This window comes from Oryctolagus cuniculus, chromosome 3, assembly GCF_051225735.1.
Source record: "Oryctolagus cuniculus isolate XC-2025 breed Fujian yellow rabbit chromosome 3, ASM5122573v1, whole genome shotgun sequence".
Lineage (NCBI taxonomy): Eukaryota > Metazoa > Chordata > Mammalia > Lagomorpha > Leporidae > Oryctolagus > Oryctolagus cuniculus.
This window is the reverse complement of record NC_142869.1, coordinates 102,131,448-102,158,792: the sequence shown is the minus strand read 5'-3', so window position 1 is coordinate 102,158,792 and position 27,345 is coordinate 102,131,448. Positions and strand designations below refer to the sequence as shown.

At 36.3% G+C, this 27,345-nt stretch overlaps 1 protein-coding gene across 4 annotated transcripts in view; it reads right to left on the bottom strand.

Annotated features, from left to right (window-relative positions):
- Positions 1-27,345, bottom strand: part of LRP1B (LDL receptor related protein 1B) — a 2,138,546-nt gene that overhangs the window by 393,938 nt on the left and 1,717,263 nt on the right. For all 4 annotated transcript variants that reach the window (XM_051849573.3, XM_070071546.2, XM_002712121.6 and 1 more), the window contains exon 42: positions 973-1,162. In XM_051849573.3, coding sequence (XP_051705533.3) covers positions 973-1,162 — 190 coding nt within the window. The remainder of the gene's footprint in view (positions 1-972; positions 1,163-27,345) is intronic.

The window sequence follows — 27,345 nt, the reverse complement described above, 5'->3', positions numbered from 1 at the left end:
GCTGGCATCCCATATGGGCACCGGTTTGAGACCTGGATGCTCCACTTCCAATCCAGCTCGCTGCTATCGCCTGGGGAAGCAGTAGAAGATGGCCCAAGTCCTTGGGCCCCTGTACCCACATAGGAGATCTGGAGGATGCTCCTGGCTTTGGATAGGTGCAGCTCCAGCCATTGCAGCCAACTGGGAGTGAACCAGAGGATGAAAGACCTCTCTCTCTCTCTCTCTCTCTCTCTGCCTTTCCTTCTCTCTCTGTGTAACTCTGACTTTCAGATAAATAAATATTAAAAAAAAAAAAAAGAACAAAAGGTGTCTCTGGTTAACAATCTTACCTTATTGTATGAGAGTACAGATACATGCTTTCCTATTAAACTGGGCTTTGCTCTTCATTTCTCTAGAAAAGTTGTTTTAATTGCAACCCTTTCAAAATGCAACTTTTTTATACTCTGGCTTATTTTTCATTCATTCAGTATTGTAGCACAATATATGTTTGCACAATATATCAGCAAGCAGATGTAGACTAACTAGATTGTCTTTAGGTTCATCATGGTGAAAATGTAGCTGCACACAAAGGGCTTTTGGTTGTTGTTTTTTGTTGTCTCTGTATTTCAGTTTATGAAATCCTTACTTGTCAAAATGAGTAGATTAAAGTGAAAAAGTATCTTTAGGTTCTAAGTTAATATGTATAATTACAATCAGCTATGTGTATGATGTCTCCAGCATAAAAAAGTCTCTGTTTTCCATTTCATCATTTATAGTTGCTTTTACTCTATCTGTCATGCAGAGGATGCCTGGCATTTAAAGTTTATATTGTAATTATTCCTACTTACAATGGTCCCATTAAAAAAAAGTTTCATGGATTATGAGGAGAAAACTTCAAAGAAAACTATTATTTTTAAAGTTTACATTAATTCTTTTAAAACAACGTAGCTCTGATAGTCTTTGAGAATTTGGAATAACAATGTTGTTTCTCACTTCTGACATTCATCCAGAGCTAGCACATGAGGGTGGTCGTCCTCTGACATGGTGATGACGGCTTCCTTGTGGAACGCTCCAGGCCGAGTCTGGTCCACTGTGTGTCTAGTGATGGAGGAGGTAGTGGAACTGGTCCAGTACAGGGTATCCCAGGCTCGGTGATAGGCAAGCCCTTCAACAGAACCCACGTCTGAGGGGGAAGAAAAAGAATTGGCTTATGTTACTATTTACTAAAAAAAAAAGAACACATGACTTCAGGACAGAGAAGGCATGTAAATGAATATACATATACCTATTATTTTATCTACCATTTCTCCACGATATCTCAAAATCAAAATATAAAACTGAGACACCTGCCACTGACAGCTGATTACACAGAGGAAAGTATGGCTGTGAGTTAGTATATATGTCATGGAGGCAGTTTTTGCAGGAACAAGTTATTATGAACTCAATTGCTTTGTCCTCTCCTCAACACAAGCAAAACCAAAGAACTGTCTTTTATTTTCAAAAATGGTAGCACATGCTCTCTCTCTCTCTCTTATGTAGTAATGATTAATTTTCAAAAAGTGTCCAGTGTGCCACAAATTAGGGATGGTTTTGATAATTATATGTCAATTAGGTACAATGATAATGAGTTTTGTCTTAATACCACAGACCAGAAGAAGAAGAAAAAAAAAACTTCAAAACAACAACTACACAGAAAGGCAAAATCCAAGTTTGTATTTTGTATCAGATAATTGTAGATCATGTTTTTATAAGTGAATATGGTAAGCTCTTTGATTCTATTCAACTCATGCGATAGAAAAATTTAAAAAAAAAGGCAAAATGAAATTCATTGCCAGGTAAATAGGCTTTAAACGTTGTCAGGAAAAGACAAATGACAGTACACAAATCCTAATACGCAAAAATGACAAGGTGAAAAACAAAGTAATTATTTCTTTAAAATGTGTTCCCAATCATAAAGTATGATAACACAGCTGTTTAATTTTTCATAGATGTGCTTCGAATACATCTTTAAGTATAACAAAATTACTGCAGTTTTTCTCTCATCTTATCTATTTTTCTCAGTTATAGGTCCTTGCATGATTAATTAAATAAAGTATATTTGTACCTTAGTTTGTGCATTCAAACTAAGAAACTACCATTTAGCAGGCACAACTTTTCTATTATTTTTCCTCAAAAAATATCTAAAAGCAACTATTCATTATAGTATACATACCTAAATGAAAAGGTCATTTTCAGGTTTAAGTTAGGTAAATATTCAAAACAGGGGTCAATAGGATTTTATTGGCATGCAAATAAGGATGATTAAAGCTTTTGAATGAAGTTTCTTTGATGTGATTACATTTGTGTCACTTATTTTGTTCCATATGTGGCTCAAAAGTCCAATAATAATAAAATTAATAGCTACTGTCTGCTAGAAGTAGTACAAACTGCTTTGCATACACCATTTTATTTCATGTGTAAATCTACTTTGAAGTTTGTCTTCTTGTACCTTTTTTTCTAAGAAGGAAATTGAAACTTAAAAGTTACCGGACTGAGAGTGTCAAGGCAACATTTTCACCCCAGATCTAACTAGTTTTAAAAGCCTTTGTTTTTATGACACCAGTATTTGAAGATTGGTATATAGCAGCTCTTATTTCAATCTATAACAAGCTGGCATTAAACTAATGATTCATTAGTCTCAACTTATCTGACTCTGAAGTAGCTTCCTATTTGTAATGAGTGCCTAGAAAGTTGATAATGGTTAAAGATATTTCTGTTATTATTAATTGAGCTATCTCTCTCTCTTTCTCTCTCTCTCTTTCTCTCCCTCTCTTGCTCTCTTTCCCCTTGTCTCTCTGTAACTGCCTTGCAAGTAAATAAAAAAAATAAATCTTTATAAAAAATAGGGGCTGCCATTGTGACATAGCAGGTTAAGCCTCCACTTGCCATACTGGCATCCCAAATAGGCACCGGTTTGAGATCAAACTACTCCACTTCCAATCCAGCTCCTTGCTAACCCGCCTGGGAAAGCAAAAGGAGACATCTAAGTGCTTGGACCCCTACACACACATGGAAGACCAAAAAGAAGCTCCTGGCTCCTGGCTTCAGCCTGGCCCATCCCTGACCTTTGTGGCCATTTGGAGAATGAACCAGCAGATGGAAGATCTAACCTTTCTGTCTTTCTATCTGTCTCTGTCTCTGTCTCTGTCTCTCTCTCTCTCTCCTTTTTCTCTGTAACTCTGCCTTTCAAGTAAATAAAAAATATATCAAATTTTTTTTTAAATAAAATCTGCTATATTATTTTCCCCCTTTAAATCATTTAAGAGATGCAGCTAACTCTATTATTAATAATGTAGCACTATCCTCCTTCATCATTCACAAATAGAATGAGGAATGGCACAACTTTGGAAAAATTCAAGCCAATATCTGCATCTTCTCCTTCCACTGAAAGATCTCTGTCCCAGTCACTTTTTCTTGCCACTCAGGAAGAAACCCTTGTGTATCAACATTGACATGAAGCTGACACTTCTTTTCTATGGTTGACATGATTCCATGGCTATTAAAGTACATATTATATCTCAATTTCCAGATATAATCTCTTTTACTTTTGTATTGGATGACAGTCTAATGCTTAATGATAATCAGATGTTGCATATTTAAATAATTCAGCAATGTATCTCTTCCTCAAATATTTTTGATTTCCTACAAACTGTGTATTTGTTGACAAAAAGTATTTAAAGACATTGCAAATTTTAAAATCATGAAAAATATAAAGTTCAGATAATATGACACCTTTGTCCATTTTGCAATAACAACAGTGTATGAACATGTGGCAGTGTGTCTATGTGTACATGCATGCATGTGTGTGTATGAATAGTGAGATTCCTGAATCAGTTGCACATAACAAGTAAGATCTTTAAGGTATTATGTCTTGGAAGACATAGATATACTTTGATAATTAAGTAAAAACCCATCATACACTCATTCATACATGATACATCCAGCAGAATAAATTTATACAGAGTTAAACATTTTAGGAATTCAACATATAAGATAAACAAATAGGAAAATAACTAAAACAGTGCTACTTCATCTGCTCCATACTTGTGTCCCTATCAAAAATTATACTGGAAATGTGATGCACAGCTAGAAAAAATATTGCCTTCTTACTCCAGGCACCATCTCCATTTGTAGTTGACAAAGTCTTGTGTGTGTGTGTTTGTGTGTGTTTATCATCTTTGGTAATTCAAGAAAAATTACTACAATTGAAAAATACCCTGCTACTTTGTAGTATACAGTACCAATACATAAAAGCAGTTATAGTTCTATAAAATAGCATTCAATAATCCAAAGTGTAATTTAAAAGATAATTCTACTTCAAAAAATGGAGAGAGAGAGATTGAGAGAGAGAGAGAGAGGGAAAATCTTCCATCTGCTGCTTTATTCCCTAAATGTCTTTGAGAGGGCTGCCTGGGCCAGGCCATACCCAGGAGCCAGGACCACCCACGAGAGGGCAGTGACCCAAGCACATGAATCATCATCTGCTGAATCCCCAGTTTGTGTATCAGTCGGTACCTGGAGGAAATGGATGTGGGACTCAGTTCCAAACACTTGGATGTGGGATGGGGTCAACCCAAGTGGCAGCTTCACCCATTGTGCCACAATGCTCAACCCAGAATAATAAATGTTTAAAGACAGAAAGGAAATTATTATCACCTGGAATTAGAGAACATAGAAGGTAAAGTAGAATAAATGACTGGTAATTCATATGGGATTTTTAGAAGTGAAGTGAGGAAAATGTTCTCAGTTCAAGGTGGTAATGGTTGCATAATACTGAGAAGATATTAAAAACACTGAATTGTGCACTGGAAATAGGTGAATTGTATTGCTTGTAAATTATATCTTTTTTAAGATTTATTTTTTAGTTACTTGAAAGGCAGAGTTGAGAGAGAGAGAGAGCAAGAGAGAGAGAGAGAAGGAGAGAGAGGGAGACACCATGCTTCCTTCTACTGGTTCACTCCCCCAAAGGGCCACAATAGCTAGGGTGGGACCAGGTGAAAGCCAGGAGCCTGGAGTTTCATCCAAGTCTCCCACATGGTTGCAGATGCAGGGTCACAAGCATTTGGGCCATCCTCTGCTGCTTTCCCAGGCATGTTAGCAGGGAGTGAGGTGGATGGGAAGTAGAGTAGCTGAGTCTCAAACCATTGCCCATATGTGATGCTGGCATCTCAGGTGGAAGCTTAACTTGCTAGGCCACATCAGCCACATAAATTATATCTTAATAAAGTGGATCTGGATATGTTGAATAAATGATGTTGGATTAAGTATCAGTGAATTGGAAAAATTTGATTTCCAATTTGAATAGCAATAGTATTTCCATTATGAATCTAGTCATAGAGTTGAAAGATCCAAGTCAAATATCAAAACTGCTATGCAACAGTAGAGGATGCTAGACAGGGTAAGATCTGAGCTATTCAATATCGATTCTGATTATAGTAGGACCAGTACTGGCTGCCAAATATTTGAAGTATCAGCTCTGATCCAACTAAATGATAGCAATAGCCTTGTACCTGTACGTTTTGCCCTTAATCTCTCTGTTCTTAAATATCTTAACTGTTAAAAGGGTAACATATTTTCTGGCAGTCTAATTTACTGAAAACAAAATACATTCTAACCTAAAAAGGTAATCAATGAGCAATTGTACTGAAAGTAAAAATCATTCTTTTTTTGTGACTGGATATCTGGAAAACACAAATTCACCGAAAACGAATAAGTTTCATAAGGTAGCAGTCAATAAATAAACTAAAATCAATAGTTCTATTCAATACAAAAATAGTCACTTAAAGTATATAATGAAAAAGAGATAGAAATGAAAGCATTTGTACAACTATGCTACCCTTGATGACCAGACATTCACTCTGATAGTGGTCAAAGAACACAAAACATGCGCCTTTCACAAATGTCTATCCATTAACTTTTGGCTCTGCTCTCTCTAACAAGAGGACATCCAATCCATTCAAAGGATTTGAGTGGAATGATTCTCTCCTGTTTTCCCTTTTGTCCTTATTACCCTCCTTACTAAAACACATTTTTTTTCCAAAAGCAAATTTGTTTGCAGATATGCAACTCTATCTTCAACAAAGACAAGCTTTTATTATCATCCCCAAGCAGTTTTAATTCCCTTGAACCAAAGCATCTCAAATATTTCCAACTTGGAAGAGAGCCTTTGCTTTGCATTGCATAGCATAACAACTCTATTTATTTGGTTTTCCCAGAACAAAAGAACAATATGCCCTAAAAGAGTATTGGAGCATATTGAAATAGCTTGAAGCTTTCAAGTGACAGTGATTCTTTTTTGAGCTTTTTTTTTTTTTCAGGTTTAAAAACATTTGAGATCTAAGCTTCAACCTGAACTCCAGGTTTAGCTGAAAATTATACAGACTTACATGTGTATCAACAATTACCTCTAACTCATGTCACCATTGCTGGAAGCAAAGAAATACATGTTATGAAAAGCTTGAGCGTACGGGTGGCTATCACTGTGTCCATTCTTCTGGAGTAAACAGAGAGAAGTACTAATTTTTACCCATTTAAGCTAACATGAGTGTATCTACGGCTCCCAGAGAAGACCATGAACTTTAAATGCCTAAAATCCTCAGGTATACAACAAGGAAAGGTCAGGAGACTAGATGTACACATGTGCACATGTGTACATGCATTTTTTTAGAAATACAACAGAATGTTAGAGCACTCCTTCTCCTTTCCTCCATAAAAAAGCAAGGTAAATCTTAAAGCTAAATCCATGACACCAAATCATTGTTTTGAAAGGGGTATCTTTCCCCATTTCTGGGTGCCTCATTAAGATCCATTATTTTCCCAATTCACACAAACAAAACAATCTCAACAGATTCACTCAGGCTTCTTATCCAAGCTAAGGCCAAAGTATACTTCTACGTTTCTCATATTGTATCATTAGACATTTATATCATGGTTTAAAGTTGCTGCCAGGTTCTATGCTTAAGTATTCTTTGTAAATAATCTTCTTCAGAGAATAGCATCTTAAATTATTAATGTTTGATGCTTTATTATGTGCTATTATATTCTATTATTTTCAGTGTGGCATAAAAATCTAAGCATTTTTAATTCAGAAGAAGAAAAGATAAGAAAAAAACTTCCAAAACAGTCTTTCAATAGGCATGGAAATGAAGACTTTTGGGAATCCAGAAATAGCACAAAATACAGGGCCTTGAATGAAATGTAACATTATATCCAGCATGTTAGCTATCCTCTGTTAATAAATCAGTCATTTCAAGAAAAATGTACTTGCTGTATGATTATCAACTGTGCATTAAATATTAAAGAATGCACATACAATTCATTAGGTAAGACATGTACATGTAGCTTCTGTTGCAATTATTATTCTGGGTTCTTTTCCACCCCAGAATGGACAAGAGTCCTCTAAATTGAATGTAGTCAAGAGCAGTTACAAGGTTGAGTTCTGCATCAGAAGCACAGCACTTAATCCACTCATTGATTGATGTGGTTTTTGTTTCTTTTTCCCTCTTTCAATTCTACCCTTCCCTTTCCAGACATTCGGCCTAGCGTGGCTAGTGCCTTTTTTTCCAGTGTCATTTTGCTTCTAATTTGGAGTCACACTTGCTCCTTCAATGTGCTCCAAAACTCAGTGACCATTGTCTCACGTCTGATTTCTGATGCCAGGCTGACTACATATGTAAATATTAGCTCTTGATTTCATTCCTTGATTTCACTTAACTTAAAGCAGTGCTGTCGCTTTCATGCTATCCCGATCCAGTCAAATTATTTGCTTTAGCTTTCTGACTCACTCCTATGAATTGATTCTGTAGATTCAAGTTGAAAAATGCTAGTTTTCTGAAGCTGTTGTGTCAGCTGATAGTCTTTATTTTTTTATTTTATTTTATTTTATTTTATTTTTTGACAGGCAGAGTGGACAGTGAGAGAGAGAGAGAGAGAGAGAGAAAGGTCTTCCTTGTTGTTGGTTCACCCTCCAATGGCCGCTGTGGCCAGCGCACCGTGCTGATCCGAAGCCAGGATCCAGGTGCTTCTCCTGGTCTCCCATGTGGGTGCAGGGCCCAAGCACTTGGGCCACAGCAGAGAGCTGGCCTGGAAGAGGGGCAACCGGGACAGAATCCGGCGTCCCGACCGGGACTAGAACCCGGTGTGCTGGCGCTGCAAGGCAGAGGATTAGCCTATTGAGCCGTGGCTCTGGCCAGCTGATAGTCTGAAACTTAAAAGCCTGTATATAAGCTAATCTTTTGTCTGCTGATGACAAATATATTTCTCTACATATCTCATATGTAAATAATCTGATCCAATATGTGGTATTTATGCTACATAGAAATAATTCAAGTTGTATAACTATTTTCTAAATCAGCAAAAATCTCAAAACAAACAAATTGAAGTAACAAGCTAGTTTTTTATGACCTGAAATAATCAAGTATAATAGTAAATCATCTTAATTTTTAGATTCCAAGTATCTTTTCTTTTCAAAAACACTGAAAGGAACTCATATCCTCTAGAAAAGATGAAGTAGTCATTTGTTGGCACTATAGAGAAATTAAGCAAAGAGATAATGCAATATGTCTTTTTGAAGTGTATCTTTTCCATATTAATATGAATGAAATGCTTCAAAGAATAATATGATTTTCTATAATTATTTGCCTTCAGCTTTTAGAGTTTTTGTTATCATGAATCCAAGAAGAAACTAATGAGATTAACAGTGAAGAGATTAATCTCTTAAAAAATCCAAATGTTTAAGTATTATAATTGTAGATTGCTTAAAAACATGAACTATTTAAAGTAATATGAATTCATTTACATTATCAAATGAACACATTTAATTAATTATCATATTTCATAACTTTACTTGCATTTTTAAAATGATTATTTATTTATTTGAAAGTAGAGTTAGAGAGAGTGAGATCTTTGATTCACTGGTTCACTCGTTAAATGGCTGCAACAGCCGGAGCTGGGCTGATCTGAAGCCAGGAGCCAGGAGATTCTTCTGGTCTCCCATGTGGGTGCAGGGGCCCAAGGACTCGAGCCATCATCTGCTTCCTTCCCAGGCACACCAGTAGGGTACGAGATCAGAAGTGGAGCAGCTGGGACTCGAACAGCCACCCATGTGGGATACTGCACTGTAGGTGATAGCTTTACCTGCTATGCCACAGTGTGGGCCTCTTGTACTTAGATTTTTATGTTGCTATTATTTTAGATAGATACTATTTTTTTAAAATATGAAGTTAGAAAAATTGTGAATTCAATTAAATTATTTACAAGGCTTCCAGAGTACTTTCTACGGAGAGTAACATCACTGCAAGGACAGCCCTTAGCTTCCTACCAGACCTACAAACCTGTCCCTATTTTATTCACCCACTCATTTTCAAGAAGAAAGTGCTGAAGACAGTCAAATCTGCATCTTGGACTATGGGTTCTTTTATCCTCTCTCTTTTTCAAGGACATTGGTCCTTTGATCTCTCCGCTCTTCCCTACATCACAAAGGCCTCCCACTTTACAGGATAATCTTCAAAGTGTAAATAACTCAATCCAATATGTAGACCTTTAAGCTACATAGAAATAATCCAAGTTGAATAATAATGATTTTCCAAATCAGTACAGCACGTAAAACAAACAAGTTAAAGTAACAAACCTGTTTTTCCTGGACTTGAGAAAATCAAGAATCACAGAAATCATCCTAATTTTTAGATTCCAGTCTCTTTTTCCCACAAACCCTTCCAGTTATTAACACATCTTGCTTCTGTGATTGGGTAGTTCACAAAATGAGTTTTTATATATTCACTTCATTTCTCCAACAACATCAAGCCAGATAGTCTTTTCTCAGCAACTACTCTGAAAGTACTCTTTGCCAACCAGCATAATAACATTAATAATAATTAGCAGTAAGTTAGCACTTTTTCTGTTGCTAAATCCAACACATGTTTTCTTCTCATTTTGTTTCTTATCAGCCATTGACTGTACTTCTTTCTGCAAAACTTTCAGGAGTTGCTTTTGTTTGCTTCTTTGACAGACTCCCTTTTATTTTTCTCCTATCTCCTGTCTGCTACCCAATATCTCCCATTAGCAGCCCTTCTACCCAATCTCTAAATGTAGGTATCATTTAATGTTTCACTTGGAATCATATTTTCTTCTGTATCCATCACCTCTCATATTTTATCTTGTCTATTTCCATTGCATTAAATAACATTTTATAAGCTCTCATTTCTATCCTATACTTCTAATCTAAATTCTGCATCAATATCCAACAATCAGTTCATATACCTTTGGATGTCTCAATGACATTTAAACATAAAATATATAAGTTGAACTAATTGTTTTCACCCTAATCGTTAATTATCTAATTAAATAATATTCTTCCACTTATTCAAACTAGAAATATAGCAATTATCTATCAATCTTCTCTTTTCCTCACTTTTGAATATAATCATCAGAAAGTGCTTTTAATTTTACCATGCACTTCTTGAATACTTCTATTTTGTTCTATATTCCCACCATTACTACACCCATCACATCTTGCATGTACTTCTGTTTCTAACTAGCCTGTGAAATGTCATTATTGTCAAGTCAATCCATTCTTCATGAGGACTCCACGTGACTAAAAAGCACACATCATATCTCTTATCTTCTTTAAAATCCTTCATTGATGTATCATCACTTTTATAATGTAATTTGATTTAATCACTGCCTGCCTCTCCAAATTGATATGAGCACGTTGCCCACTTCATCTGTTAGGCTCTGACCATAAAGTCTTTGGCTGAAGGCCTTTATTGACAAAAACTCAGGGCTTTACTATTAGCAGAGGTAGTTTTTTCTGCCTTCCTCTTCCATAAGTCTGACATGGCTTGCCCTAAAACTGCTCATTCTTTTTACCTAATTCTTTTCCTGTGCACCATGTTTATTTAATTTATAGTCTACTAGAATTTTATTTTCTGTGCTGTTTTTGTCTGTATCAGTACACTGGAATGAGGACAGAGACCTGACTCTCTTCCTCTCAGTTGTATCTACCACACAGAGCAAAGCTGTAGCCACAGAGCAAGCAACTACAATTTTTTTTTAAATAAACTGATGTGAATTTTCAAATCCATTAAAGAAGAAACTAAATTTATGCTTCAATTCTTATATTCCTAAGACTAATAAAGAGGAGAGGCATGTAGCGTAGTAAGAGTACAAACTGGATTCAGACAATTGCTTTGACTTTACTATCCATACGACCATGGACAAATGCACTTTAGCTATTTTGTATTTTTATCTCTTTTTCTGTCATACAAGAATAGTGTTAGTACAAAATTTGTAAGACACTTGGGATAATTACATGAGTTAACATATGTAAAGTGTTTAGAACAGTGCCTAACACAAAGTAGGGACACCAAATACGTAGCATTGCTATTACTATTGAATTACTCTACACAAAGCTACAACCAATTTATGCTTCACAATATTAATATTCTGTTCAGTAAGCTATCAAACTCATTTTTCTATTTGTAGAACACTGGAATTAACAGCTAATTTATCAGTGAATTTCAGAACTCTAAATAACAAAATTCTACATTTGTAAATATTAATTTTTATTATAACAAATTGGGCTCTCAATTATATTTTCTTCATTTCTTGGAATAAGCCATGCCATTTAAATCAATTACTGTGTTCTTGAGTTTAGTGAAACTTGTATGATGATTATGATATTTCTTTTTCTTTTTTTAAAAATTAACACACAATAATTATAAACATACATGGTATAGATGATATTTTAATCTATGTATATGATGTATACCAAATCAATGTAGATGGCATATTTATGACTGCAAGCACTTTTGTTTCTTTGTGATGGGCTTTTTTAAAATATATGGTTAATTGTTGTCAATCATAGCTACCCTATTGTGCTGTAGAACATTCTAAGTTATTCTTCTATCTGGATACAAACATGTACCTGTTAACAATCTTCTCTCCTCACTCTGCCTTCACCCTTCCAGCCTATGTTAACCACTGTTCTCCCCTTTGCATCTCAGAGATCAACTTTTTAATTTCTACATGTAAGTGAGAACATTCAGTGATCTAAATATTTTTTTATGATTTTTCAAGTGGGTAAGGAGGCATTACTAGAAGATCAAAATATTAGACTACATCAAATTTTGGTAATATAATGTGAAATAGACAAGGATAAACATACAAGAAAGGAAGTAAATACATGGATAGAATTGACTAAAATGGATGGAAGTGAATGAAGAAGGCAAATAGAAAACTGCTATTGCAGATGGTTGGGATTATAGGAAAAAGCTCAATTTCCCATGGTCAAGTTTTCCTTTTCTATTGGTTCACCCCTCAATGGCCCCTGCAGCCAGTGCACTGCAGCCAGCACACCGCTCTGATCCGAAGCCAGGAGTCAGGTGCCTCTCCTGGTCTCCCATGTGGGTGCAGGGCCCAAGCACTTGGGCCATCCTCCACTGCCCGCCTGGGCCACAGCAGAGAGCTGGACTGGAAGAGAAGCAACCGGGACAGAATCTGGCGCCCCGACCGGGACTAGAACCCGGTATGCCGGCACCACAGGCGGAGGATTACCCTATTGGGCCATGCGCTGGCCATTAATGTTTTAAACAAAATAAAAATACTACATTTTCTGAAAATATTCCAACCAGAAGCAATTTTACTGAGCATTATTTACTGAATAACTACTGTGTGCTCAGTTATCTAAAATGAAGAAATAAGATCAAATGATACATTCTATTCTCTACTAGAAGAAAAACCCATTTTTTTCACTGATAAGTTATTGATCAGTGCCCAATTATTTAGTATATATTTTAAGAGTATAACAGCTTAAGAAAGTATGTTTCTTTTTTTGAAAAATTTTTGTATCTACTTTTTACAATCTATTTATTTGAGAAGCACAGTTTAGAAAGAGAGAGAGAGAAACTCTATCTACTGGTTCCCTCCCTAAATGCCCATGATTGCTGGGGAAGGAGAAAGGCCAAAGCCTAGAGCTTCAAATGCTTACCTACTATCCAATGTCAACCATCTGAGTCTATATCAAGTGTTTTTATTATTATTTATGACCAGCATTAATTTCTATATTCATCTTAACACATTTTAAAAATCTATTTCCTCTCTTTAACTTCTACCGCATTCTTAATTACATTTCTTTATTAAACCTTGCATTTAATCTTGGCATTTCTTAACTTTTAGGAATTTCTCTATTTAATGAGAGTCACATATCTGTAATATCCTCTCTGGCTTTAATCTTAGTCCATATTTTTCCCAGCCCTTACTTTTTACTTGTTAGCTTTTCTTAGCATTTTACATTTGGATCTCAGTGTCTGAGCACTTGATCTTCCTTTTACACACAATTAATTATTATGCTAAGACTATGACAACAGGTCTATCAAAAAATGGACAATAAAATCAATTTATTGATGATGTACTTACTACTAGCATCAAATCTATGCTTTTCTCTACCTCCTGTCTTTACTTCCCTGACACTAGATTATTCCTCAATTTACATTTTGTGCTTCTCTTTAAGTAGCAGAAGATTATTAGAGAAAGGGCACAGACATTTTGCTCTTCCATGTCTTGGTGATTTATTTGCCATGCTGCACATTCTTATTAGTTATATTCTTCCTTTAATTCTCTCCTTGATTAGATTTATTAAACACACGTGTTCTTGATCCTCTCCCAAAATGTGTTACTATTCATTCTTTCCATTACCATGAAAATTGCTCCCCAGTGAACTCATTTTCTGATTATTTATTTTTTATGTTATTGTAACATTAATACAGAGAGAAGAGATCCAATGTGGTTCAAAAATAAAATTCTAAGAATATAATGATATTCCCTTCTTCTCTTCCATCCATTCCACTTCCTTCCTTTTCTTTTTCTCTCCCTTTTCTTCTTTCTTTCTTTTCACTCTCTTCTTCCTTTCCTTTATTTTCTCCCTCTCTTCCTTCCTATCTTCATTTCTTTTAGATAAAATATTTTCAATTAATGTTACAGTCAAAGATTTATGCTCAACTAAATAAAGAACTCAACAAGTAAAAAGCAAAAGACCCTGGTTCAACAATATTAGCAAGGGCTATGAATAATAATCAAATGGAAAGATGACCACAGCTCATGACTCCAACCATAATCTGATCCTTATGACCCCCTGACAAAAATGGTTCCTGAGCAGCTCTAGATAGCCTCCACTGGCCTTCTTGACCAGCCCTCAGTGTTGGTTTAAGAAAAATACAGTCTTAGCAAAAAAGATTTTGTCTACACTCTTCCTCCTCCATGAAGAGCCTTAAAACAACACTAACAAAATTTCTCACTGCTTATGGCCACTTCCTGATGATTACCTGAATCCCCTTTAAAGTACTTGCCTGAGAAAGCTTAAAGTTGTAAAATAATTTACCCCTGGTTCTACAAAATGCCATTGTGGGTCTATGACCACCCTTTTTTTTCTTTCTTTTTTTGAAGAATTATTTTTATTTATTTGAAAGGCAGAATTAGAGAAAGAGGTAGAGACAGAGAGAGAGGTGTCTTCCATCCACTATTTCACTACCCAAATGGCCACAATGGCAAGAGCTGAACTGATCAGAAGTCAGGAGCTGAGCCAATCAGAATTTAGGAGCCAGGAGCTTCTTCTGGATCTCACATGCAGGTGCAGGGGCCCAAGTACTATGGACCATTTTCTACTGCTTTCCCAGGCCATAGCAAAGAGCTATTTCAGAAGAGAGCAGCGAGGACTTGAACCGGCACCCATAAGGGAAGCCTACGCTTCAGGCTGGGGCTTCAACCTGCTGCACCACAGCACAGCCCAAGACCATCTTTCTAGTTAAAAAGTGTTACATTGAAAATTCTTCCCTTATCCCTGGAGATGTGCATGCTTGTCCTACAACTCAGGAGTATCTTTCTCAGGGACCAAAAAGCCATTTCACAGAAATACGATCATCAAGGATAAAGTCTCAGTCTCTCTACCTCTGTGGGAGGATTAAACAGTAACTTTTGCCATTGTTAGCTAACAGACACAGCTGGCATAATCAAATTAACACTTGTCAACTCCTTGCAATTTTTTACATCCCTGACTCTAATGAGCTCCGCTCAGCCTCTTGCTGTCTGATTCTCCCTTTAAATCACTCAGTCACCTCTGCAATAATGCAAGCTGAGGGCAGTTATGGTTATTAACAGGAGTTGATATGCGAAGCTTGGTTTCTTATCATGTAACTTCAATGAATTGGAAAAAAGATGACACGGATGCATTATTAGCATGAAACATTTCCTTTAGCTATCACAATAAAATACTGTAATGCCCATCTACTGTTTCAATTATGAAAAATCTGTTTATCCTGAGTGAATGTCCTGAGAGTTGTATCTTCTCACGATACCTTCCTTATAGCAGGATTTTATCTCATCCCTTGACATTTCTCTGTGAACAATAATACGTTGCTTAAACTTCTATTTTCATGCTCATTAAATTGCATCATGGTTACTTTTATATCTATTTTGCCTACTGAATTGTAAGTATATTGAAGATCCTATACTTACTTGCACAAGTAACATGTTTCTGGGTTGGACATGTTAGAATATTGGAAAATAATCTCTATGTTAGCAGGAAAAAAATGCGAAGTGCATTCCCAGGGGAATGTTGGAGAGAAATTTACAGTGGAAATTGTACAGAAGGAAGAGGGATGCCATGGAGCAGCATGGAAGGTGCAGGCGTGCAGAAATGAGGGTGGACACCACACATAATACCCACAGCCAAGAGCTGGAAGATATGTCAGTGTTGGAGAGTGAGGTGAGAGCAGACTGCAGCAGTCCCTGCCATTGGTAATACTGCCAGAGGTAGAGCTTTGTAGTCCACACTGTCAGTGAATCAAGCCTGCACCTCTAATGGTGGAGGGGGAAGTGGCAGGATGCCTGCCTAATCCAGTGAAAGAAAGCATGTTTCTTTCATCCCAACCCCTACAAGGGCACCAGGCAACTGGCAGGGAAAAGGCACCGTTTTGACTAGTGGCAGCAGCGATAGCTCTTGTGTACATGCCTGGCAAGGAGCAGGGAGAAGGTGCCATTTTGACACAAGTAGTGGCTGCAGTGGTTCTTGTGAGTGGGTTGATCAGGGGATTTTACCAGAGGAAAAAATCCATTTTCCCAACTGACTTTGAGTCTGGCTAAGAGAAGGTGGGGCATCCACATAGGACTGTGAGTGTCCTCAGCCTCTCAATATATCATAGGCTCTGGGGCTCAAGTTGCTAAGGTGGGCACCCACAGGAAGCTGGCACTGGGAACATGCTCTCTCTGTTGACAGGACTGGACAACAGAGCAGGGTGGAACAATCTTCTGTAGCCTGTGGACATCAGAGCCATGTGTTCTGTGACTATGGGAACTCTGTGACTGCACAATAGAGAACAGGATATACTTGGGTCCCTGGGCAATCACTGTGTCTGGATCCAGAGGCTCAGACCTCCCTGATTGCCTGGAGTGGGTCATTGCAGAAGGATCTGTGCTCACACTGAGGACTGAATAAATCCTTTGTGGCTCAAGCAACAGCAGGGGTGCATGTTGCACCCACTGGGGGCTAACCCAGGTCATTGATCACCTCAGAAGAAAGGAGGTGATGGTATGATTACACCAAGAGTGGTGGTCAGACATTCCCCATGCTGCAAACAGAGGAGAGAGAAGATCTACCACCCGCAACTAGGGTGTCATCCTGGATAATCATCCCACCATGCTGACCAGAGCTCCCTGGCCACACCCTACTCATACCTCTGTGTATTCACTCAAAGACCAGACACTCCACTAAGCTACAGAGGCATAGTACAAAGATAAAATCCATCAGAGGAGAAAACCAACAAATATTTCCACAAATGCCTAAAAATAAATGAAGAATTTAAGAAAGAAGAGTAAGGAAGACAACATGACTGCCTCAAAGGAACACAACAATACTTCAATATTAGCATGTGGGGGCTGGTGCTGTGGTGCAGTGGGTTAATGCCCTGGCCTGAAGCACCGGCATCCCATATGGGTACCAGTTCTAGTCTTAGCAGCTCCTCTTCCGATCCAGCTCTTTGCTATGGCCTGGTAAAACAGTAGAAGATGGCCCAAGACCTTAGGCCCCTGCACGCACATGGGAATCCTGGAGGAAGCTCCTGGCTCCTGGCTTCAGATCGGTGCAGCGTGCTGGCCGTAGTGGCCATTTGGGGAGTGAACAATTGGATGGAAAACCTCTCTCTCTCTCTCTGCCTCTCCTCTCTCTCAGTAACTCTGACTTTCAAATAAATAAATAAATCTTAAAAAGTATTAGCATGTGAAGACAGATTGATGAAATGCCAGAAAGGAATTCAAAAGAATGATCATAGTGTTACTCAGAAGCAATGAGAAGTAAATTCATGAGTTAACGAAATCTGGACATGACATCGAGAAAATAGTTTCACATGAGATTGAGATTTTGAAGAAAAATCAAACTGAAATACGAGAAATGAAGGATTCAATATATCAAATAAAAAATACAGTGGAAAGCCTTAACAACAGAATTGGTGAGGCAGATTATAGAATATCTGAGCTAGAAGACGAATCTTTGGAAATATCTCAGACTTAAAATTGAAAGAGAAGCAAAAACTGAAGGATTGGAAAGAAAGAATGGATTAAACTATATATTCATGAAAACAACAGAGGCAAACTTCTTAAAATTGGAGAAAGAAAGGGACATCCAAATACATGAGGCACATAGAACTCCTAATATACATGACCAGAAAAAAAATCTTCTCTGTGAAACATGGTAGTCAAACTTTTAAAAGTAAAACACAAAGAAAAAATTCTAAAATGTACATGAGAGAAACAAGATTATATTCAGGGGATCTCCAGTTATACTCACAACCGATTTCTCATCAGAAATCCTACATGCTAGGAGAGAATGGAGAGGCATAGTCCAATTCTTAAAAGAAAGAAATTGTCAATTCAGGATACTTTATCCTGCAATTCTCTCACTTATGAATGAGGGTGAAATAAAAATCGAGCATAACAAACAAAAATTGAAAGAATTTGTCACTACTCAGCCAGCCTTACCAATGACAAATAAGGTTTGCTATGCAAAGAAAATCAGAAAGATAATCATCAATATGAAAGAATGTAAAGGCATAAAATCTCCAAGTAAAGTTACCAAGGAAATCCAAAGTAAATAGGCATAGTTATGGAAAAATGGCAGGGCCAAGTTAGTACTAAACATTAATAACCTTGAATGTAAATAGCCTAAAACCTCCAATTAAAAATACAGATTGGTTGAAGGATTACAGAAAAATCACTTCATCAACAAAGATACAGACAGATTAAAAGTGAAAGAGTACAAAAAGATATTCCATGCTAATGGAAAGAAAAATAGATTTTAACACAAAAAGTGGTAAAAGAGACAAAGAAGGGTATTATGTAATGATTAAGGGATCAATTCAACAGGAAGATATGGCTATAATAAATGTATGTGCATCCAATTACAGTGTTCTTGGTTATTTAAAACAAATATTAATAGATCTAAAGGGAGACATAGACTCCAATACAACAGTAATGGACTTCAACACCCCACTTTCATCAATGGACAGGTCAACTGGATGGAAAAATCAACAAAGAAACAACAGAGCTAACTGGCACTATGGATCAAATGGACCTGACTGATATCTACAGAACCTTTCATCCCACAAGTGAAGAATGCACATTATTTTCATCAATGCATGTAACTTTCTCTAGGATGGATGATATGTTAGGCCCCAAAGCAAGTCTCAACAAAGTAAAAAAAAAAAAAAAAAAAATTGAATTCAAACCATTCAATTATCAGAACACAGTGGAATTAAGTATGAAGTTAACAACTCAAGAATGTCTGGAAAATATGCAAACACATGCAGATTGAACAACAAAGTCCTGAATGAACAGTGGGTCATAGGAGAAATCAAAAGGAAAATTGTAAAAATCCTGGAAACCAATGAAGATGACAATACAACAAATCAAATTTATGGGATACAGTAAAAGCAGTGTTAAGATGGAAGTTTAAGCAATTGATGTCTATATCAAGAAAATGGAAAGATACCAAATGAGCTATCAATGCATCTCAAGGAACAAGAAAAACAAAACCATACTAAATCCAAAATTAGTAGTAGGAAAGAAATAATTTAAATCAGTGAAGAAATAAACAAAATTCAAACAAAAAATACAAAGATCAGTAAAATAAAGAGCTTTTTTTGTAAAAAAAAAATAAGCAAAATTGATACACCATTGGCTCAACTAACCAAAAAAAATTTAGGGAAAAAATCAATCAAATCGGGGATAAAAAGTAAATGTAATGACAAAACCACAGAAATGAAAAAAATCATCAGGAATTACTAGAAAAAGCTATATGCCAACAAATTGGAAAATCTAGAAGAAATGGATATATTCCAGGACACATAAAATCTACTAAAATTGAGTCATGAAGACATAGAAAATCAAGACAGAGATTGAAACATTAATAAAGACAGTCCCCCCAAAAAAAGGCCCAGTCTTGGATGACATCTCCGCTGAATTTTACCAGACTTTTAAAGAAGAACTAATTCCAATTGTCCTCAATTTATTTGAAATAATTGAAAGGGAGGGAATCCTCCCAAAATGCTTCTATGAGTCCTGCATCATCTTAATTCCAAAACCAGAAAAAGATACAACAAAGAAATAGAACTTTAGATCAATATCATTGATGATCTTAGATGTAAAAATACTCAACAAAATACTAGCTAATCTATTCCAACAACATATCAGAATGGTCATTCACCCAGATCAAGTAGGATTTATCCCTAGTATGCAGGGATGGTTCAACATACACAAATGAATCAATGTGATATAAAACATTAAGAGATTGAAGAATAAAAACCACATAATTATCTCAATAGATGCAGAGAGAAAGAATTTGATAACATACAACATTCTTTCATGATTAAAAAAAAAAAAAACCTTAAGCAAATTGGGTATAGAAGGAACATTCCTCAACACTGTCAAGGCAATTTATAACAAAACTAAAGCCAGTTTCTTTTTGATTGGGAAATGTTGGAAGCATTTCCACTAAGACCCAGAATCAGGGGGCCAGCACAGTGGCTCACACTTGGTTAATCCTCCACCTGCGGCACCGGCATCCCATATGGGCACCGGGGTTCTAGTCCCAGTAGCTCCTCTTCCAGTACAGCTCTCTGCTGTGGCCCAGGAGGGCAGTGGAGGATGGCTCAAGTGCTTGGGCACCTGCACCCGCATGGGAGGCCAGGAAAATGTACCTGGCTCCTGGCTTTGGATTGGCGTAGCTCAAGCTGTTACAGCCATTTGGGGAGTGAACCATCAGATGGAAGACATTTCTCTCTGTCTCTCTTTCTCACTGTCTGTAAAGCTACCTGTCAAATAAATAAATAAATAATGAAAGACTCAGAACCAGACAAGGATGCCCACTGTTGCTATTCCACACACTCTTGGATATTTTAGGCAGAGCCATTAGGCAAGAAAAACAAATCAAATATATACAAATTGGAAAAGAGGAAGTCAAATAATCCCCATTTTCAGATGACAATTTATTATATATAGGGGAACCAAAAGTCTCCACTTAGAGACTATTGGAACTCATAAAAGAGTATGGTATAGTGGCAGGATATAAAATTAACACACAAAAATTAATAGCCTTTATATACACAGACAATGCCATGGCTATGAAAGGACTTCTAAGATCAATCCCCTTCAAAATAGCTACAAAAAAATTAAATACCCTGGAATAAATTTAACCAAGGAGATGAATGATTTCTATGATGAAAATTAAAAAATATTAAAGAAAGAAATAGAAGAAGACACTAAAGAAATGGAAAAATTTTCCATGTTCATGGATTGGAAGAATTAATATCCTCAGAATGTTCATACTACTAAAAGTGATATATAGATTCAATGTGATCCTAATCTAAATACTAATGACATTCTTCTCAGATACAGAAAAAAATGATGTTAAAATTCATATGGAAACATAAGAGAGCCCAAATAGCTAAAGAAATTTTAAGCAGCTAAAACAAAGTGGAGGCATCAGAATACCATATTTGAAGACATACTACCAGGCAGTTAAAATCAAAATGGCATGGTACTGGCACATAAAAAGACATATAAACTAAGGGAACATAACAGAAACTCCAGAAATCAGTCCACACATCTACAACCAACTAATATTTGACAAAGAAGCTAAAAATAATCCCTGGAGAAAGGAGAGTCTCTTCAACAAATTGGTACTTGAAAAATTGAATCTCTGTATAAAACACGACACTTACCTTAAATTTTATACAGAAATTAACTCAAAATGGATCAAAGATCTAAATCTATGACTTGATACAATCAAATTACTTGAGGAGAATATTGGGGAAACTCTAAAATATATTGAAATAGGCAGAAACTTATTGAGGAGACCCCAGAAGCACTGGCAATTAAAGCCCAAATAGACAAATGGGATTATATCAACTGAGAAACTTCTACACTGCAAAGGAAACACTCAGCAAAGTGACAGAATGGGAGAGAACCTTTGCAAAACATGCAACTGATAAGCAATTAATATCCAGAATCTATAAAGAGCTCTAGCAACTCAACAGCAACAAAACAAATAATCCAGTTAAGAAATGAGCAAAAGATTTGAACAGACATTTTTTCAAAAGGGGAAATTCATAAGTAAAAGATACATGAAAAAGTACTCAGTATCACTAGCTATCAGGGAAATGCATATCAAAACCACAATGAGGTTTCACCTCACTCCAATTAGAAAGGCTCTCCTACAGAAGTCAACAAATGCTGGTGAGGATGTGTGTAAAAAGTACCCTAATCTACTGTTCGTGGGAATGAAAACTAGTATAGCCATTGAGGAAGAAAGCATGGAAGTACCTCAGAAATTTGAATATAGAACTACCATATGACCCAGCAATCCCAGTCTTTCAGCCAGAATAAAGAATGAAATCCTGTCATTCATAAGAAAATGGATGCAACTGGAAGCCATTATACTTAGTAAGATAAGTCAGTCCCCAAAAGACAAATACAATGTGTTTTCCCTAGTCTGTGGTAACTAATAGAGCACCAAAACAAATGTAATATATAGGAGTGAAATTGACATTTTGAGATTCCATGATTGTTTACAGCCCTTGTTTATACTATTGAGCAAGTACTTGGGTTCCTGCCACTTAAGTGGGAGACCAGGATGGAGTGCCTGATTCCAGGCTATGGCCTGCCATAAACCTACCATTGGGGACATTTGGGAAATGAACCAGAGGATGGAAGATCTTTTTGTCCTCTTTCATTGTCTGTCCCTGTCTCTCCTTCATCTTCATTTCAAATAAATAAATCTTAAATTGAATATAAATACATTCAAATAGTCAATATCTGAGATTGTTTAACCTGAGACCTAAAGATGTATCATTATAATATATTTAATGACTGATTTAGTGTGGTGTTTTATATATATATATATATATATATATATATATATAATTCTAAAAGATGGTTCAAAAGAAAATTATTTCTTAATACAGCAGCAAAACTTAGTTAACTGATCACTATTCAAAACTTTTCTGATAGAAAATCATTTTGCCAAGCCATCTTATATTTTTTTTAAATATTTATTTATTTATTTGCAAGGCAGAGATACACAGAGAGAGGAGAGGCAGAAAGAGGGGGGGGGGGTCTTCCATCCACTGGTTCACTCCCCAAATGGCCACAACAGCTGGAACTGTACCGATCTGAAGCCAGGAGCAAGGAGCTTCTTCCAGGTCTCCCACATGGGTGCAGGGGCCCAAGGACTTGGGCCATCTTCTACTGCTTTCCCAGGCCATAGCAGAGAGCTGGATTGGAAGTGGAGCAGCTGGGACTAGAACCAGCACCCAAATGGGATGCTGGCGCTTCAGGCCAGGGAGTTAACCTGCAGCACCACAGTGCCAGCCCCACCTTACACTTTAAGAACCAAAATTTTATGCTCAATTGTTTACAAAAAAAATCAGCAATTTTATCCTTTATTGAAATAATCAGTTTATCTCAATTCCATATCTTATTTGATCTCTATCATTGTTCAATGATTATGGCTCTTTAGTGCAAATTTTCTATTAAATTAGGATAACTGAAGAAGTAGCAACATTACTTTCCATCTACTCTTTTCTTTTGTAAAGACTTATTTATTTGTTTGAAAGGCAGAGTTACAGAGAGGCAGAGGCAGAGGTAGAAAGAGAGAGGGAGAATAATAAATAATAAAATAATGATAATAATTAATAATTAATAAATAAATCTTTTAAAATAGTCTTCATTTATTTAAGAGGCAGCATAAGTGTAAGATTCCATCCAGCAGTTCACTCCCTAAAAGTCGTTAACAGCCAGGGTGGAAGCTGGGTGCTAGGAAGGCAATCCAGATTTCCTACATGGGTAGCAGAAATTCAATTTTTGCATTTACCAGGGCCTCCCTGGGTCTGCAATAATGGAATGCTGACCTTATGAAACAAAACAGAATTGAACCCAGGTTCTTTAACGTGGGACACGGACATCTTATCTGCTAAGCTAAATGCCCATTCCACGCCGGTGAATCTGTAGGGGTCCTGGAATCAATCTTTCATGGATACTAAAGGAAGTCTTAATTTTAATAGGCATACAAAAATTGTACATATTTATGCAGTATTGTATGATGTTTTGTTACATGTATACATTGTGTAATGACAAATAAAGGTAATTATATTTATTATTTCAAGCATTTAGCATTATTTTATCATAAAGTCATCCAAAAATCCCATCTTCTACTGTTTTAATAGAAAAATATACAGTATATTAACATTACTATGCAATGCAACAACAGACATTCTTACTCCTATCCACATATAACAGAATATCTCTTAATCAATTTTTCCCTTCCCTTCTACCACAGTTCCCTCCCCAGTCTCTGGTAACCACCATTATTCTCTAAAAACGTCTGTGAGATCACCATGTATACATGGGGAGCAAATTAATCACAGAAATGGCAAAGATGGGTAATGGGTAATGGAATGTAATGGCTGGCAATCTGTGAAGCTGATGACAGGTGAACCTGAAGTCTGTGAAGCTTTTGAACAGAGACTACAAGCAAATTTTAACTCAATCAATGTTATTGGTTGACTGAGTAACCAGGAAGTAGTCCCCACACAGTTTGTTTTTCATTTATAAAATGAGTTAATAACCACCAGTTCCTTAACTGCTCTAGGTAAGTTATGAAGATAAATGAGATCATTTCTATGCAAAGTTTATGGCTTGGTGGAAAGGAGTATTATGGAAATAAATGTTGCCATTATTATGGCAATGCAAAGGCTTGCAATACATTATAAGTAAAACAAAATAACATTCTATCTTCCTGTGGCTTTAAAGATTCCAGAAGCTTCACACAGGAAATAAAGAAGATATTTAAATCTTTGAAATAGATGAAAATGAAAATAGTGCTTATGAAAAAAATAATGTCAAACAAATATGATAGATTGATGGATTAATTAACTACTATATGTCTTCAGTGTAAGAATTTTTAAGCACCATAAATTTTCCCAACATGTTTAAAAACTATCATAGCTCAATGCAATTAAAATAATATATATTTTTCTTTTTTCCATTTTTGTTCTTTTTTTTCCACATTGATTTTTGAAATCTAACAGTCATCACAATGAATCACATCTACTTTAACACTTAAGAGAAGTTTTATTCAAAATCCTGGTATAGTCTTCTGAGAGAAGAGGATGGATCTTAATAAAGAGAATAAGGTAGGCTGTCACGTTAACAGTAGTAGGCCATTTGTCCATTCCCAGCCAATCTGAATGTGATGACATTAAAAGATGACAGTGTTTGAGCTGGTTAAGAAGGAGGACATGGAATGCAGGTTGTAAAGTTCAATGAGATTAGGTTGGAATCTGTGTAGTCTATCAGTCAGTGTCATTTATATATAACTACAACATATAAAGAATTGTACCTCATACTACATACACCCTGAAGCAAACTCCCAGAGGATTGTAGATGTTTTTTCAGAAATGTTACAATTATCTTTTTTGCTTAAATGTCTAAAAACAAAGTAATGTTGATTCTTTTGATTATGATAGTCTCCAATCTGTGGTTTCAGTTTCCCAGTATCAGTTATGTTCTTAACTCTTTGGAAAGAGATAGCACATTCTTGTAACTTATTGCAGGATATGTTATAATTGTTCTACTATTGTTACATATTGTTATTAAATTAAACTTATCCATATGTATGTTTGTATGTGCAGAAAAACATATAAAGGATTTGGTACTAGCCACAGTTTCAAACATACATTGGGGTCTTAGAATCTATAGAGCATAAGGGAAGACTGTTGTAATTATGCAGAATCAGTAAACTTCATTGAAAAATGTGTTCAGGTTTCCTGTGAACATAAAGACAATGTTTCCATGAGCCAGTGTCATGGCATAATGGGTTAAGCTGCCTCTTTCAATGTCAGTATCCCATATGGTTGCCAGTTTCGTCCCTGCTGTTTTGCTCCAGGTCTAACTCCTCACTAATATGTCTGGGAACACAGCAGAAGATAGGCCAAGTCACAGAGCCCCTGCACCCATGTTGGGGACCTGGATGAAGCTCTTGGCCCCTGACTTCAGCCTGGCCCAGCCCTGGCTATTGTGGCTGTTAGGGGAGTAGAACCAGTAGATGAGAGATCTTGCTTTCTGTGTCTTCCTCTCTCTCTGTAACTTTGCCTTTCACATCAATAAAATAAATCTTTTTTTTTTTTTTTTGACAGGCAGAGTGGACAGTGAGAGAGAGACAGAGAGAAAGGTCTTCCTTTGCCATTGGTTCACCCTCCAATGGCCGCGGCGGCCAGCGCGCTGCGGCCGGCGCACTGCGCTGATCCAAAGGCAGGAGCCAGGTACTTATCCTGGTCTCCCATGGGGGTGCAAGGCCCAAGCACCTGGGCCATCCTCCACTGCACTCCCTGGCCACAGCAGAGAGCTGGCCTGGAAGAGGGGCAACCAGGACAGAATCCGGTGCCCCAACCAGGACTAGAACCCTGTGTGCCAATGCTGCAAGGGGGAGGATTAGCCTAGTGAGCCACGGCGCCGGCATAAATCTTTTTTTAGAAGAAAGTCTAATGTTCCTAAGTATTGTGATATGATGTTCTGTAAAGTTAGTATAACAATTTGCAAAAAGCAATGATATCAAAAGATTTATCAAAAATAAAAAGAATTTTTAAAATCACAACTATTTCTATTTTGTAAAGAATGAATGATATACTGAAAGGTGAATTGTCAAATATAAGTAGTTACTTTATCCCCAAAAATAAGTTACACTATTGTGAACTATATAATTTTTATAAAATTATGAAAATTATTTCTCATTTTAAAATTAACATAAAATTTAAAGAAAAAAACAGGGAAGCCTATGAGACCCTGGTTGTTTAACACCTCCATTAAACTGTTGCTGATATTTCCATATCAAATATTAATCTCATTATTTTCTCCAGTTTCTATTTATTTATTGCAACTTGAAAATCAAAGTATGCACACATAAAGTATAAATTAACTTTTTTTTGTACTGCTCATAGAAAGTATTGATATTGTCACACAATCCATTGAATCAAGGATTCCAGGACAGAGAGATAAAGAAACTCAGGTTTTCACTGACGGATTGAACTAACACAGCAAAGGTAGAAGATGCCTACTGTCTCGATTAAATTTATTCAACTCAGAAAGCAACAGTTTATGATTTTTGAATGAATAGCTCACTTAAATGAAGGGAGCATTAATACAATATGATATTAATATACAAATGCTCACATTATTCACCTGCCACTGACATTCTGAATTAAATCAGTAATGGGGTGTATAACTGATTAAATATCTACACAACAGAAAGCAACAGCTTATGATTTAAAGAGGCGCTGGTAGAGTGATCACATCATTACACTGCCAAATGCCATCTATCACTTTTACTGAACTTAACGAAGATGGATTACATCCCACAGATGAGATGCAACCTATAAATACTGTCATACTGATCTTCATCTGACTTTCCAAGAGAACAGACATGCAGCAAGTCAATAATTGAAGCAGTCATATTGGAAATTCAGGGTTATTCAGCACCCAGGAAAAATCGTATGGGACATTAAAGAAACAAATAGCCTTAATTCAATGAAATCTAAGAATTCATGTTTTTTTCTCCTTACTTTTTTTCTTTTTAAGTTTGTTTACCTCACAAACATTGAGAGAAAGCATGAATTTACTGTAATATGTCACACTTCATTTTCACATTTTAAATCTACCGGTTTAGCACCAAAAATACTTTTATATAACAAACTCCCTGTATCAAGTACAATATACTTATTGATTCAGGCT